At 41.5% G+C, this 13,720-nt stretch overlaps 2 protein-coding genes across 2 annotated transcripts; one reads left to right on the top strand and one right to left on the bottom strand.

The window, feature by feature from the left end:
• Window positions 1-1,006: 1,006 nt before the first annotated feature.
• Window positions 1,007-6,929, top strand: hmox2b (heme oxygenase 2b). The gene is made up of 7 exons (XM_020647710.3): window positions 1,007-1,163; window positions 1,701-1,833; window positions 2,354-2,465; window positions 2,573-2,690; window positions 2,817-3,308; window positions 3,931-4,054; window positions 4,160-6,929. Exons 3-7 carry the CDS (start codon window positions 2,398-2,400, stop codon window positions 4,285-4,287), a joined length of 930 nt encoding a protein of 309 aa, XP_020503366.1. The 5' UTR covers window positions 1,007-1,163; window positions 1,701-1,833; window positions 2,354-2,397; the 3' UTR covers window positions 4,288-6,929.
• Window positions 6,930-7,325: 396 nt separating this feature from the next.
• Window positions 7,326-13,502, bottom strand: dnaja3a (DnaJ heat shock protein family (Hsp40) member A3a). Its single transcript, XM_020648634.3, has 11 exons — window positions 13,276-13,502; window positions 12,572-12,708; window positions 12,387-12,470; window positions 12,054-12,260; window positions 11,793-11,945; window positions 11,484-11,631; window positions 10,485-10,549; window positions 10,123-10,251; window positions 9,910-10,025; window positions 9,711-9,808; window positions 7,326-8,512 (listed from the first exon to the last, which is right to left on the bottom strand). The coding sequence occupies exons 1-11, from the start codon at window positions 13,481-13,483 to the stop codon at window positions 8,490-8,492; spliced, it is 1,368 nt and encodes a 455-aa protein (XP_020504290.1). The 5' UTR covers window positions 13,484-13,502; the 3' UTR covers window positions 7,326-8,489.
• Between the last annotated feature and the right edge of the window lie 218 nt (window positions 13,503-13,720).

Below are 13,720 nucleotides of genomic sequence, written 5' to 3'. Positions count from 1 at the left end.
TCTATGTGCTTTAAATCTTATTTTCATTCCATGTTATTTATATTTTATATTTCTACTGCTATATTCTGTGTATGAGTTCATTGAAAATTAATATGTTATTAATATAGTTCTTAATGGTTACAGATGCTCTTACAAAGTGAAGTTTTTTAAAGTTGTTAACAGTTTGCTCAAATCTTAAGACAGCACATTAGGTTCAGTTCAGTTTATGTTACTGACGGATAATTACTACACAAAGTTTGTTTTAATGTCCACATTTAGGTGGAGTATAACATTCATCATAACATCAGATAACCACCGAGATGAACCTTTAGCTTCTAACATCACACAAACTCATTATTTTCAACAACAACATCTTAACAACAAACATTTCTAAACCATTGACCGTAAATAATGTAAATAATGAGCTACACAGTTAGCCGACTGGTTTACAAGCTAACGCTAAACAAGCTAGGTCCGTAAATATAAACACATGAGTAAGCAGTAAATATAACACTACTATATCACTTACCGAAGAAAACTGAAGCATCAACTTGTTGGATGGTCTGTTAACCGCACAGCAAGCCATGTATGTTGTCAGATATGTGTTAAAAAACTCTCCAAACGAAGTAAAAAAGAGGAGAAATCAGACGGATCAAGCTGTTAGCCTCCTGACCTGCTGACCTGACAGACAGATGCAGCGCGCACAGCTGTCAATCAAATCTGACACAACCAAATATGGGCATAGTCGTTTTCCTTAATAGAATAAAATCCGATGAGTTATAAAAAAATTCACCCCCCCCACAGTGTGAGGAGAAGGGGCCGTCAACTTCTCAGATATATCTCGTTTTTTGAACCAGGCTGTAAACATGTTGATTCCTGTGGTAAAAACGGGCTTTTTTGGCTGTGGGCTTATGGCACTTCCGGCGCTTCTGCAGCCAGCCTCAAGCGGAACCTCGAGGAACTGCAGTTTTTTGTACTTCCGCATAGGCTTCATTTTTCGAGACCGGAGGTTGCCCCTTGGTCAGGACACACTCGGATAAAGGACTTTTCAACTCGGGAAACTGGACCATCCGAGTGTACGTGAATGCAGCATCCTATATATCCGTCAGCCGGTTGTGGGCGGAGCTTGTCAGTTCTGTCCTGGACCTATCATTGTTTGTAGTTAACTACGCCGCTGAGTGAAGGTTTGTGCATGTCAATATGATACCAAAGCCTTGTAACCCGTTAATGTGGACGTGCTAAGAGAATAAACATGTCGCCCCAGTGGTGTGTTGTATCTCTGGTCGTCAAGGTTAAGTTTGTAAGCCTGTTGAAATGCTAGCTAGCTGTTAGCCAACTTAGCTTGTTAGCGTTATCCAGCAAAGTTAGCTGCTGTTGTCAACAGCTCCTAGATAGTTTAATGACGTCAGTGTCACATGTTGTTATGAGTGCGTTTATTCGCATTCAGATGAAAGGTTATTTTTTTGACCAGAGGGAGAAACTAGTCTAAATGTGAAACCCTCACATCTCTAGTTATGTGTGTCTTCTGTCAGACTTCTGGTAAACGCCAGAAGGCCTGTGATTTGTTGTGTGAGCTGCTTTGTGTTTGTCTGTGCACTGCTTCAAACAGGCAGGCCACACTGTATTAGCTTTCACCCTTTGTGACGTATGCCCTTGAAGGGTGCGATATAAATAACTTACTTACCCTGACAATGCATTTTCTTCTTCTAATAATAAACCAGGTCCAAGACTGAAAACAACTAGACTACCTTAAAGAAGACATCTCTGCTTGTATCATCATCTCAGGGACAAAGACCACAGTGAATAGGAGTGTGTGATATCAGCTTCCCTTATTCCAGACCTCTGCTGTCTCTGGTAAGGTGTTTTAGAAACTATACACTGCTTGTCTGTCTTTGAATTGTTGCTGGAAGCATTGACTTACCTTAACATCCCTAAGAGACTTTCAATTGTTTTGCATTGTTTTTGGGAGTGGTTATATTGAGCCTTAACTTGATGACTTTGAAGGCCAAGAAACTCTGATCATGTTTGGTCAACATTCATGTGCTGTGGCCTCTCTCTTTGCTTTGACCTGACACAAGCTGTATGAAACGTGGTTATACACAGCACTGTATATGTTGTGTGCCTGTGTACTGCTTATAGAGCTCTAGAAACACAGGGAACGCTGCAGCCTGACATTGTTACCTTGTTTATTCTAAACACCAGTAACACAAACACCACTCCAGTGACACATAAGACATGAGGAACTGGTGTAGGTCACAGCATTGATCTTTTTTTTTTAATATTTAGTGGAGTAGATGTAATCTGGTGAATCTCGAATGTGACTAATGCTTTATACCTTTAAATGTAAATGCCAGTGTGATCTCACTGATTCTAGGCTGAACAAACTGACCAAAAGAAACAGATCTGTCAGCAGAGAAGATGGAGTCAACAGCCAACGTGTCCAATGGAGCAGGGCCTGTGTATGAGGAAAAAAAAGAGACACTAAGGTAAACCTCTCACTGCTATCGTAAGATCATTATCATGATGTAAACGTATACAAGAGTAAAGAGGATGGTAATTGTGGTTCTCTTGAAAACACATTTTCTTTCCTCAGTCCCCACGACCTGTCGGAGATGCTGGCAGCAGGGACGAAAGAGGTCCATGAAAAGGCTGAGAACACACAGTTTGTGAAAGATTTCCTCAGGGGTCGCATCAGAAAAGAGCTTTTCAAGGTCAGTGGTAAAGTGAAGGAAAAACCTTTTTACAATAAAATGAGTGAATACATTTTATTGACATAGGTACCTGCTAAATGTCATTTTCAACTTATCTTCTTTTCTGTTGTTGTTTTGTTTCCCCAGCTTGGTGCCGTTGCACTCTATTATACTTATTCTGCCATGGAGGATGAAATTGAAAGGAACAAAGACCACCCCCACTTTGCCCCTCTATATTTCCCAGCTGAGCTGAACCGTCATGAGAACCTGGCCCGTGACCTTGAATACTTTTATGGTCCTGACTGGGAGACCCAGGTCAAATGTTCTCAGGCCACACAACGGTATGTGGACCGTATTCATGAAGTCGGGCAGGAAGACCCAGTGCTGCTAGTAGCTCATGCCTACACCCGCTACATGGGGGACCTGTCTGGAGGCCAGGTGCTGAAAAAAGTGGCCCAGAGAGCCTTAAAGCTGCCGTCCACAGGCGAGGGCCTTGAATTCTATCAGTTTGATGCCATCCATAGTGCCAAAGCATTCAAGCAGCTGTACCGCAGTCGGATGAACGAGCTCGAACTGGACGTGGAAACAAAGAAGAAGCTTGTAGCCGAGGCTGTCAAGGCTTTCCAATTCAACATGGAGGTAAGAAGCCAGGGAGAAGGAATTGAGGTAGAGAATAGAAGAAACACAAGCTAAGTTTGGAAACACCAGTGGGCGATCTGTTCCCTGGAGGTGATGATGAAGTGGTTGCGGTAAAGGTGAAAGTAAAGGTATTTTGAGGCTGTTAAACTATTTATTGAGGTTTTTAAAGACATAGTGAAGATACATTTTTTTACATTTCTATATTTACTGAAATGCATCTCCTAATGCCCTGACAAAAAGATAAAAACAAATCTGGTATCTGTCATAGTTTGTTAAGCACTTTCATGGAAAGACGATGACACCTGTTGGGATTGTTATACCTTTAAGCAATAAGAAAATGTGTAATGGTCAGCCAAGAAGAGGTAAGTCTTTTGTCACACCCTCTTCTACCAAATAACTAGGAGTATTCAGCCCCTGTGGACAATTTTGAACATCGTATATCAGAAATGCTTTATGTTACCACAACGTCTGTGAATAATGATGACTCTGCGATTTTCCAGGCATCAACTATGCTGACTTAGTCAAAACCATTCATTCGTGTCTGGTTGCCTAATACATGAAGCTGTTCCAGTGTACTGAGTATGTGAAAAAACTTCTTAACACTCTGTTTTTTGTTTTGTAGGTGTTTGATGAGTTGGAAGAGATGGGTAAATCCATCCAGGAGGATGTTTTGGATGCTGGCATGCCCGTCCATGGAGCAACAGGTGGAGACATCAGCAAGTGTCCCTACTATAATGCCAAAATGGGTATGCTTTTATAACGCACTCAGAAGCCAATGTTTCAACAATTGAAAATTATGTGAGTGTATTTTAAATGAACTTTTTCACTTTATTGTTCTCTCACTGTCACAGCGGCGTCAGGTGGATCAGCATACGCCTGTCAGCTCGCCATGGCTGTGCTCCGACACCCAACGGGACAAGTCCTGTTCGCCACGTGGTTTGCTGCTCTTGCTGGATTGGCTGCGTGGTATTTGATGTGATCCGGCCGTCACCCTGTCACTCCGCTGCTGTAAGAGAGAGGGGGGGAGAAACATCGAAAGGAAGGACAGTAAGGAGACCAAGAAAGTCCCTCAGACTGTGCTCATGGTTCCATAAAAAGATTCTGAATGGGTCCAGGTTTATTTTAGTCACATGTTCGTCATAAAGGGTAGATGACAGGAAATAAACATGGATTGTTTATCAGTGGAATTCCAATGAAGCATTCCCCGTAGGACCATAAGGATGTAAATTCCATCCATCTATCTACCATCCATGCATCCATCCATCCACCGACTCATCAAGTAATTCATTGTTGCATACTCTCCCTGTAGTTTTTACACTTCTCTACCTCCTCTGCGCTGTCCCTCCATTTGGTCCTTTCGAGTGTGTTGGTCAAGTTTCAGGACCTTCTGCAGTTGTTTCCTGATTTTGCAATTGAAGTTCATGGTGTGAATAGCTAATTAGATTTATTCTCATTCTTTTAATTAACTGCCAGAGTTACACAGCTAAGTAGCTTTTACATGCGATCTGTGTATTAATTCTGCAAAACCAAATACATGAAACTTAGAAATCATTTCACGGTGAGCTAAGTCAATGCAGCTTGTTTTAAAATACTATGCGCATGTTATGCATGATTATAATAGCACAGTGAGTGTTTGCTGGACAGACTGCTGTGTGGATTTCAAATAAGGCCTTGGGTGTTTTTGCATAAATTATTTTGATAATTCAGAAATGTTTTATGTCACCATTACCATAATTTTAAGCAGCAAAAAGTAATGTTTGTGGTAATAATGCAACTACAAAACTGTTTTTTCTTGTAATTTTAACTTAGGAAATGTCTCTATATATATAAAACATAATGTGAACATACAGTGCCCAGCATTTCAGGAAAGAAAGCAAACGTGTGTTCTGTGAAACAGGTCATAGGCATCAAAAGATTTTCTTTTGCCCCCAAATAGCACACCTACACATACACAAGTGCATGATTTCAATAAAAAGAATTTAGGTAGTTGTGAAGATAACTGCCATATGAATCTGATGCATGGTCACTTATTCTTAAACCTTGCGATAGGGCATCTTGTATTCCTTTAAAAAAAGACAAAACTGCACAGCTTGATTATCCATGACAAATTCAGGAGCCTATATTAGGACATAAGTGTTACCAGAGGTGAGCTGCAGCTGTATTCAAAGGAAAATATATTTTTTATAGTATGAATAATTATCCACATGGAGGTGAAATGCTTCCTATGATGACTTCAGGTTGGGTAGTGTCTCTATAGGATCCTCACTAAACTCTGTTTTATTCATATACTTTTCATACTGTTTGTTGTAAAAACGGTTCCAGTCGTGCACATTTCTTGTTTTTCACAAAGGATTAGGAGAACTTTTTTGTGCTGTGTGTGCTGTATGAGGTGTAATTGCATTAAATTTTAATATTTCTCCTCACACAGTCACAGAAAATAATTAACTTTGCTTTATCTTGCAAAGTAGTTTGTGTTTTCCCCCCTTTGGTTTGTTGGACTCAGAGTACAAAAAGAAACCTACTGAGAGCAACAATTCCACCAGGTTCCTGTGTTTTCTTTTTTCAATGTGCAGTATTCCCCCGTTAGCCCATTTTCATCAGGATTAAGTGCCGTAGTGCAGCTGTTGTCATGACATCATGACGTGTTTTGTATTTGAGAGTCTCAGGTCAGATGGTAATATAATGCATTGAATATAAAAAGATGATAACAGGGGCTGTCCTAGTATTCTCCTGTTGTTGAATAGCCATGTTTTATGACATGTTTCAAATGTGATGTGTCAAAAAGCCACAGCGTTTTGCAGATATGAAGGGACCCTTACTTGAATTTTTGAAGTTCAGAAACCTTTTAATCATCGAGTATGGTAAATCCTTAAACTCAAGTGAGTGGATGTGTGACTAAGCCATGTTGATTTTTTAATTCTTATGCATTTTCATTAACTCTGCCCCTTCTCCTGTTGTTTACGAATGCTGAGAAAGAGCTGTGTTGCAATACATTTCTTAAGTTTGTTATCTCCAGATCACAAGTTCATTGCTTCGTCAAGATTACAAAATTGGTAAACGGAAGCTTGATTATCTAAGCTGATGAGGTAATCCATCACCAGAAGATGACGTTGTGCTTTCTTAAGATCACTGGATGACTAAGGAGAGCATGAAAAGTTGTTTTTGGTGAATGTGACCACCTCTGATTGAAGGCTTTAAGATGACTGTGATGACTGTCAGTGTTCTGCATTGATCGGTTAAAAAAATACTCCTTGATCCAACATATTCAGCTGAGATCTGGTGCCACAGTAGTCAAGATGGCCATTATGCATGCAGGCATAGCATGTGATCCCTGCTAACCGTACGTAGAGAGAGACTTGTTTAATGGGCTCATTTGGTTATCAGGATAAAAACTAAGCTTGTTTTCTCACATTAGGTTGTGACCTTGAGATAGCGGCATAGAAAATCATTGTAAAGTTGGCCGTTCTTTGCGTCTGTACCTTCTTTATCCACCTGGACACAAAGTGTTAGACGTGATCGGCTCGTATGCCTTCACGGTATGAGTGAACATCCATGACTTGAGGCTGTGCTGTAAAATGTTTTTTTTTTTCTGCTAATACTGAAATAAAGATGATAAATTCAGACTGGTGTTTTTGATCACATTCAATATTATCCTAAATGTATACCTCATATGTTCTGTGTCATATCCTCTAGCAGAGCTTTGTCATTTGTTGTGAGAAATATTGAATGGAGAGCCTTACAAGTAGGTGAAGACCACCACGTTCCAGTCGTGCTTTATTGTAGAGACCATTTGTTTAATTCCTCGGTTTGAGAACTCTTACTTGCACACTGATTCAACTTTCATCTGCTACATCTGGACTGTAAATTCTGTACTTAATGGAAAATGACAATGCTCGCATGCTACAATGAAATATTACAGAATTGTAACTGTAGCCAAGTTAGCATTAGCTGAAAACCTCACATGCAGTAGCCCTCTGTTAATGACTTGATAGACAAATAAGAGTTGTAGAAAGAATGTGACAGGAACATTATTTTTATTGAAAATGAAAAACACAGGCTAGTTTCTGAGATAACCCAATGACGAAAAAAAAAAAAAGACTACTTTACCTCTGTGGTGTTAAAATCTTATGAGTTTGTTGGCAGCAGTTTGTTTTTTAGCTTTCAGTTTATTATGGATCATTGGTGAACAAAATATATAGAAACATTTGGGGCGCCTGTGGCTGAGTGTTAGTTTGCACGCCCATTGTATAGAGGCCATAGACCTTCAAGCGGACAGCCTGGGTTCAAATCTGACCTGTGGTTCCTTTTCCCACTCTTAAACTATCCACTGTCTTGTCTCTCCCATAAAGGTACAAACAGACACCCATGAATAAATCTAGAAAATGTATAATATAGTTAGCCCTAGATGAAGTCTGAGTATTCTGCTTCCTCCACAGAGATTTATATTAAAACAATGGATTTTGGCAGACCATAGTTTTATTATCGATGTACAGTATATGTGACAGATTGATAAAGTCAGATGATCCACAGGTGTCTATGTACAAATATGATGAAGGTGCACAATGCAAAGGAGCTAAAGGAAGGACAGCGTCAAGAATGTTAACTTCACACAGTTCAGTCCTCGAAGACGGGAGTCACACTATCCTCCACAGACGCAGATTTAATCTGTAACAGCTACACAGAGAGGTAAACATGTTCTCCGGTGATGTTCAACCTGTAAGCAGCGTCCATTGGAGGGAAAGAAAACAACCAAAACATACAGAACCAAAAAAGGATTGATGACTGGAAGGGATTCATTTAATCCCGGATAGAACTGTTGACTGTATCCATTTGTAGTCTTTTTTTTCATACAATAATTAATTTCTGAGCACTTTGGATTCTGTTTTTCTTTCAGGATTGACAGAAAACCATCATGCACTTACTGCTACATTAAATGATAGAAGTCTTTGTTGACGGAGAAGTGACTGGCACGCCTGGAAAAGTCCTCATATATGTGGATTCACGGAGCAGGTTATGTTGTGCCTTGTTCACTGCAGGGCTGTGTGGGTAGTTAGGTCCTCACTGATCCAACCAGAACCTTTTGCAAGCCTCCTCCAAACACTCCTCTTACCGCCTGTCGCTTCATAAAGTGGCTGCTTCTTGATTCACTCTGTCCTCCCTTATGCCTACTAACGAAGCTTCTCAGTTCCAGGATGATCTTTTACCTGCAGAGAAAGGACAAATATAAAGCTGTTAAGTAGGTTCAAGTTCAAGTTTATTAAGAGCCACTTCAACAATACAGTTGATAGGAATTTGTCTTGGTCTGCACAATTAATCCCCAAACTCATCATTAATGCAATATATGAGCATTTGCAATAAACACGTCACACAAGACATGAAGAGAAGAACAATGATTTGATGTGAGTAAGCAAAGCTTTCTCACTTATATTAACATTTGATCTATTAGATGGAGGGTATTTATTTATTTTTGGATTAAGGAGGGACAAATTGCAAACCTGTGTTCTTTTGTGTAAATCATGAAGAACAGCAGAGAGACATATGGCGTTTTCAGACATACACAAACACTCCTGAACATTTCATGACATTTTTGGGGTGAGCTGCATGTGTGAAAGAAAGAAAAATGTGAATACATCCAATTACAAGTAGCATTGAGGGGGACCGCACCCCCTCCCATGTTTCAGGGAAAGTCTCCCGCTGTGAGATGCATCATGTGTGAACAGGCAAGTCAGGAAGATTTCAGCGGAGCCTGTCCTGAAACTTTCAGGAGTGCATGAGTGAAAACTGATATAGATACTCAGTTGTAGTCTTTCATATCTGTTTGTTGCATTTTAATATTACTAACGTGATATTGACCAATGATATCGCATCATGTCATACTTTTCTCATACCGTGCAGGTCTACTGTAGAGGCAGCTCTAACCGAAGAAACAAAACATAGAAAAGACTCTGAGCAGACAATCTGGAAACCTAAGACTGACATGCATGAAGGTTTAAAGTGACAGCCACAAACCAGATAACTCAAAGTGCTTCATAAATACAGAGTGTTGTATCATTTATCTGTGAAGGACGAGACAGGAAAAGTGGAACTGGGGAGGTAAATCAAAACCAGTCCTACCTGGTTTGTGGCTGTCATGAAGAACTAAACAATCCCTTTAATTTGGAGAAGAAGCCCCCCTCTTGTTTCAAATCTCCTTCTTTCTCGTCATGCCCGCTTTGCCCTGTTTCAGACCGCTTACCACTGCTGCCCCCACCTGGACAGAGATGAACACTGCATCAGCCAGGCTTGCAACCAAGTACAGATTCCTTTCCTAAAACCCCACTTCAGTAGATCAGAGATGTATAAAGAGGCCTCTATAGATAGAGTGAGGTAAGAAGAATAAAGTCAGGGAGCTTGTCCTCTTACCTGTAGTGGTGGCTGTGACCCCGTTCACCGTCCCCTCCACGTCCGTCTCGTCCTCAGCGTAGCTCATGAGCAGACTTCTTTGTCTGTCTGTGAGTGTCCTGCACATGAAGACAAAGGCTTTGTGATCGTTGTGATTGGAAAACAATTTCTTCATCAGTCAATTTATAACCGATCAAAATGTCCTTGAGTGGAGTCTTACTTGGGTACTTTAATTTTGACATGCACATAATGATCTCCAAAGCCATAGCCAGTGACACGGGCGATTCCCTTCCCCCCTAGACGTATCCTCTGGTCAGTCTGGATGCCTGCAGGGATCTGAGCACAAACACATTCCAGTCATTTCTCATTTCATTTATATTTTGAAATGTTTTCCCTTGAGAGGTGAAGCCTCTGAATGTACATGTCTCCTTACTGATAAATTTAGTGTTTCATAGAGGCCCTGTGCCCGGGCCGTGCCGCCCAGGATAGCTTGTGCCACAGAGATTAAAAGGTCAGAGTGGATGTCTGCGCCTTCCCGCCTGAACACTGGACTTTTTTGGACCTGCACACAGAAAAAAAAAAAAAAACGTCACAATCAACGTTTATAAAACATAAGATTTTAAGACGTTATAAAAAAGGTTGAAGTCAAAGAACTCAGTCAGCTCAGCCTTTAGCTTGTCTCAACACTGACTTCAACAAACATACATAAATGATCTCAGCTCTGAGGTGAACATGCACCTCTTGGTATCCATTTGTATCACATCTACATCCTAAATAAGCAGTGAAGATACTCACCCTAAATGTGATGAAGACCTCCTTCTTACCGACTGGCATTCTGACTGTCTGACCATCCTCCACGCCTTCAAGAAAAAGAGAAACAAAAAAAACAGTTTGTTGATTAGGACCTGAAGTGAAAAAACAAAAAAAAACAAAAAAAAAACATCATCTACTGTTCCAGTTCTGCAGCTAAGGTATCTGTTTCCTCTCTGCTTCAGACAGATCTCTGGTCAGCTTGATCCAGGCTGGGTCAGTAACAACTGTTTATCTTATATGGGGCAGGTTAAAGCCCTGCTTTTATTCCAAAACAACAAACATGGCTGCTGCTGATGTGACTCACCTACTGTGTCAGTATTAGCTGTAATCATTCACATGACACACAAATATCATGCCAACAAGTCTATCGTCTTTAACTAGAAGTCCTGTTCATAGAAGGTTCAAACCAGCTATTTAGCCTAGCAGCAGCTACATTACATGTTTTAGTCGCTTTGATTGGTTGAAACCTCCCATCATGGTACATTTCAGTCTGTGCCGGCTGATCCTGTCCTTCGATATGAGAAATTATTGATTGATTTCAGCATTATCTGCTTTATTTATCCTCAGAATGTTCTTTTTATTTCTGAGCCTAAACCTCCAGATCAACCTACAGTGAAGGATCAAACTCTTCTCAAACATGCATGTATCAAATACAATACTCTTTTTCAGTTTCAGTCTGTTAAGTTTTTAGGAAAATGCAAGGAAAATTTGTAGGTTTATCCTGAACATTAAAATTATTTTTACTCTAATTTTGGAATTCTGGCTGAGAAACATATTTTGTCAGTAAAATACCGCTGCGATTACTGCGCATTTAAAAAAGAAACCCGGTCAACAAGTGAAATCTATGAGCTGGCATCCAAATTATGAATGATATTCAACAATGCATGTATTTTTATGCAATTTTGTATAAATGCTGAATAAAATTAAATCACTGACTGAATCATGTTTGTGCTTATTAACACGCTCTCAGGAGAGACTGACCTGCAGGCACAGGGACCATCACAGTCTTCTTCTGCTTGGTCTGTCCCGTCCCGCGGCAGGAGTGACAGGGGGAGGAGATGACTGTGCCTTTGCCGCCACAGCGACGACATGTGGAGCGCATCACAAACGGGCCCGTGTTCACCGTCTCCTGCAGAAATTCGAACACAGATTGGAGATGAGTGGAAGATTAAAAAAAAAGAAGCTCCGAAGTTCATTAGAACCCTCTGAAATCTGCTGTTTTTATACAACAGAAATATGAATTAATGGTTGCTGACAACACAAAAAGAAGCGGCGTGTCCGAGCGCTTACCATGCCCGAGCCGTTGCAGTGGTGGCAGTGCTCGACCTTGGTGCCGGGCTCGTGGCCTTTTCCATCACAGCGCTGGCAGGCTGCTTCGATGTTAACAGACATCTCTTTGTTGACCCCTTTTGCTGCCTGAGTAAATGTCAGCTCCATGAAGTACTGTGTCAAACAAAATAAAGAGGAGGGTTGAAATGTGTTCATCATTCTGAATCTGAGCATGCACCAATAGATATAGCCAAATGGGAACCAGATGTGTGTACAACATACCTCCTGTGGCTGATCAAAAATGGCGTTGAAGTCTCCAAAGCCTCTGCCTCCAGAAAATTCCCCAAAGATCTTCCGGAAGAGCTCCTCTGGGTCTACGTTCTGGGCTTGCCCTGACCAGTACTGCTGCCCTCCGCCGGCCTGACCAGCGTCGAAGCCTGCCGAGCCATATGTATCGTACTGCTTCCTCTTTCCTTCATCACTAAGGATCTGAGAGAAACATGGAAGCGGAGGTTCATTATTTAATCCCCTGAAGCTGTAACAGTCCATAGACTATGAGGAGAACACACAGGGGGGACATATCAGCGTGAGCTTAGATAAAGACGGACACTAAACCTCATAAGCTTCAGCCAGCTGAGCAAATTTTTCCTTGGCTTGAGGGTCTTCTTTGTTGGTGTCAGGGTGATACTTTTTGGCCATCTGAGGGACAACAAACACAAACACGCTGTCAACTACTGCGGCGATTGGTTATCTGAGAGCCAACCCGAGCTGTGGACGCGTGACGACAGGCGGGAGCAGACCTGGTAGTAGGCTTTCTTGATCTCTTTCTGGGTTGCTGAGCGGGGTACGCCCAGGACCTGGTAGAAGTCCTGCTTGCTGCTAGCGGGGGCACTTGTGTGAAAGGACAGAGTGCCGACAGCATGTGGGGATTTGAGAGCTGAAAAGTGTAAAACAGGGTACAAGGGTAAGTAAACAGACGCCATGACAGTCGAAAGGTGTTAGTAACTTGTTTTTACTTATATTTTATTAAATTAGATGTTTGTCAATAGAAAGGTATTTCATTTTGCATGTCTGTATTGCTGAGGCTTCATGTCTTTGCAAACTGGTGAATATCTGATGAAGTTGTAAGAAGGTTCTGGAAACAAAGCTGGACATCATGTACTTGCTGTGTGATAATGTACTTATCGCTCTACCAATAGCAATAACAGCTGGTTGTTGGCAACAAAACAAGTTAGAAAATACAGTCCTGACTCCTGGAGAGAGAAAGAACAGGATCTGTGGTATCCACACCTTGCAAGTTCAACTTAATGGCTGCAAACCAGTTAGCCAAACTGACTGCATCACATTTCTATCTCTGCAAGCATAAAAAACAAAGTTCATAACATCTGTACTGCTCGATTTAGCCTTAATCAAGCTGAGATAATGTAGTTATATCACATCGTATCATATAAGTAGACGCCTAGCTTAGCCTAGCCTAGGCCATATGGGTAACACACCACCTCACCTGACAGTCCTCTCAATGTCAACGCTTTCCCGGCTCCTCCACACATCAGGTTCCCTCCCCGCCACAGTTTCTGCCCTCCCAGGGTCGACACACTGCGAGCTCCTCCGTGCCCGGCGCAGACAACCGCACCGGCGGCCCTGCGTCGTCCAGAGGACACGAAAACTGTAATCCAGCGTGAGGAACAGCGGGCTGCCGACGACGCCATCATTTCCTCCACAAGAAGCTATACCCCAGGCTCACTGCGCATGCGCCTTGCGACACAGTGGGCGTAATCAAAGACGCAAAGATATTTTGTTTGAGTCAAGAGGATGCACTCCTGAGAAAAACGAGATGCTGAACTCCAGTCCTAAATGTTAATGTTCCTGTTATAAACTCAACACAAGCGCCACCTACAGACAAACAATAGGAATAGGAATGCCTTGGCGAATTGAAGCATTAGTGTTAT

Source organism: Labrus bergylta, chromosome 16 (genome assembly GCF_963930695.1).
Source record: "Labrus bergylta chromosome 16, fLabBer1.1, whole genome shotgun sequence".
Classification (NCBI taxonomy): domain Eukaryota; kingdom Metazoa; phylum Chordata; class Actinopteri; order Labriformes; family Labridae; genus Labrus; species Labrus bergylta.
This window is presented reverse-complemented; position numbering and strand designations above follow the sequence as displayed.

What these genes read in the sequence shown, in the direction of transcription:
- hmox2b (XM_020647710.3), top strand. Translation starts at nt 2,398, where the DNA reads ATGGAGTCAACAGCCAACGTGTCCAATGGAGCAGGGCCTGTGTATGAG. An exon ending in CTTTCCAATTCAACATGGAG is followed by an intron (nt 3,309 to 3,930) that starts GTAAGAAGCCAG and finishes TTTGTTTTGTAG; the next exon opens with GTGTTTGATGAGTTGGAAGA. An exon ending in CTACTATAATGCCAAAATGG is followed by an intron (nt 4,055 to 4,159) that starts GTATGCTTTTAT and finishes TCACTGTCACAG; the next exon opens with CGGCGTCAGGTGGATCAGCA.
- dnaja3a (XM_020648634.3), bottom strand. Translation starts at nt 13,483, where the DNA reads ATGATGGCGTCGTCGGCAGCCCGCTGTTCCTCACGCTGGATTACAGTT. An exon ending in GATGGTCCCTGTGCCTGCAG is followed by an intron (nt 10,550 to 11,483) that starts GTCAGTCTCTCC and finishes TTTTTCTTGAAG; the next exon opens with GCGTGGAGGATGGTCAGACA. An exon ending in ATGAAACACTAAATTTATCA is followed by an intron (nt 10,026 to 10,122) that starts GTAAGGAGACAT and finishes GTTTGTGCTCAG; the next exon opens with ATCCCTGCAGGCATCCAGAC.